General features: G+C 48.2%; 1 protein-coding gene across 1 annotated transcript; it reads left to right on the forward strand.

Moving 5' to 3' along the window:
- The first annotated feature begins 519 nt into the window (after positions 1 to 519).
- LOC123408310 lies at positions 520 to 1,449 on the forward strand. Its single transcript, XM_045101440.1, has 2 exons — positions 520 to 762; positions 820 to 1,449. Exons 1-2 carry the CDS (start codon positions 520 to 522, stop codon positions 1,447 to 1,449), a joined length of 873 nt encoding a protein of 290 aa, XP_044957375.1.
- Positions 1,450 to 1,721: the final 272 nt, after the last annotated feature.

Raw genomic sequence — 1,721 nt, forward strand, 5'->3', positions numbered from 1 at the left:
GTTTTTCATGACGCCGTTTTGATAATGTGAGTTTGCCAACAACGTGACATGAGATTCGTCTTTTTTTTTTTACCTATTTGTATTTTTAGGGAACATAATGAGCATCTGCCCAGACATGTATCCCTTTGACGGGCTTAATTGAAGTCCACGGTTATTTCTTCTCACAATCGAGCCCAAAAAGAAAACAAAACCAGTGATTACACAAGTCCAACGCCGCCACCGCACCTTTGCTCCATTGTCCTTGCCAAACCCTCGCTCCACCACACGACGTGCCGGCGACCACGCTCGACGAGCCGAGCCGCAATGCCTCCATGAGGAGGAGGAGGAGGAGGAACGGGTGAACAAAGATCCGGGGAGCAGGACCTCCCACCGGCGACTGGCCACGAGGAGGCCGCATCCCCTTCGCCTCCGCCGCCGCCATTGCTGCCTCACCTCGCCGTCACTCCCGTCGCCTCTCAGGTGCGTTCCTCGCCCCCTGTGCTCTTTGATCCGTGAAATCGATCCGTGACCTAAACCGAAATGTCTGCTGCACCATATCTTCAGAGCAAGAAGATGAAGCGGGAGGATCTCGACGTCCTCATCGAGATCCTGTCGCGGGTGCCCTACACATCGCTCTTCCACTTCAAGCGCGTGTCCAAAGAGTGGCTCGCCCTCTGCTCCGACCCCGGCGTCCGCAAGAGGTCGCCGCAGACCTTGTCCGGCTTCTTATACTTCAACCTCGGCTGGCGTTTCCAGAATTTGTCCGGGTGGAGCCCTCCCATCGTCGACTCCAATCTCCCTTTCTTACGCGGCAGCTATAAATTCTTGTGCCTCCTATAGAATTGCCGGACCACCTTTCGCGTTTCCGATGTATATGGCCTGTCCGCGGCCATGATCTTCTCATCGGAAACTGGAGGGTGGACTTCCATGCAGAGTCAGTGCGACGATGGCAGTACATATCGGGTCAGTGATTTAGAAAGCACCTTCCTGAATGGCATTATGCATCTCCCTACTCGATCTTCGTCAATAGTCACAGTGGACCTGAAAAGGAATGCTTGGAGGAAAATTAAAATGTCACCTGGCATGACAAACAACTATGGCAGTGCTTCCATTGGGCAGTCACAGGGACGCTTGTCTGTTTGGGAAGAGGGTCAAGATGGTTGCCAGCTCTCTATTTGGGTTCTTGAAAATTATGATAGTGGACAGTGGACCCTAAAGTATACCATTAACTGTTTTGAACTGCTTGGAAGGGATTGTTGCAAAAACAACGAGTACCACTCGATGTTTGCAATTCATCCAGAATGTAATTTGATTTTCCTTACTGATGGTAATGAAAAGATGTTATCATACAACATGGATAATCAGAAAGTCCATGTTATCTGTGCTTCTGAAGATTTCTTCATGGGTGTGCCACTCTGCCTACTGCCTTATGTACCCTGTTTTGAGGAATGGTCATCAAATGGTCAGTGAATGCTTAACATACTTGGCATGGCACTAGTGTCTTAGTAGACATGACTTGTGGGTATATATTGAGGCCCTGTTTTTTTTAAAAGTCATAGGACTTTTTTTAGTCCCAACTAAAAAGTCCCTAGTCCCTACCCGTTTTTTTTCAGGAACTAAATAGGGACTAGAGGTCATTAAATGACATGCAAAAAGACCATGTTACCCCTAGTAATGTACTAGAAGTTATTAAATGACATGCTAAAGTAGGGGCACTATTGGAAAAAATGTCAAAAAAGTCC

The sequence above is a fragment of the Hordeum vulgare genome, chromosome 7H (assembly GCF_904849725.1).
Source record: "Hordeum vulgare subsp. vulgare chromosome 7H, MorexV3_pseudomolecules_assembly, whole genome shotgun sequence".
Lineage (NCBI taxonomy): Eukaryota > Viridiplantae > Streptophyta > Magnoliopsida > Poales > Poaceae > Hordeum > Hordeum vulgare.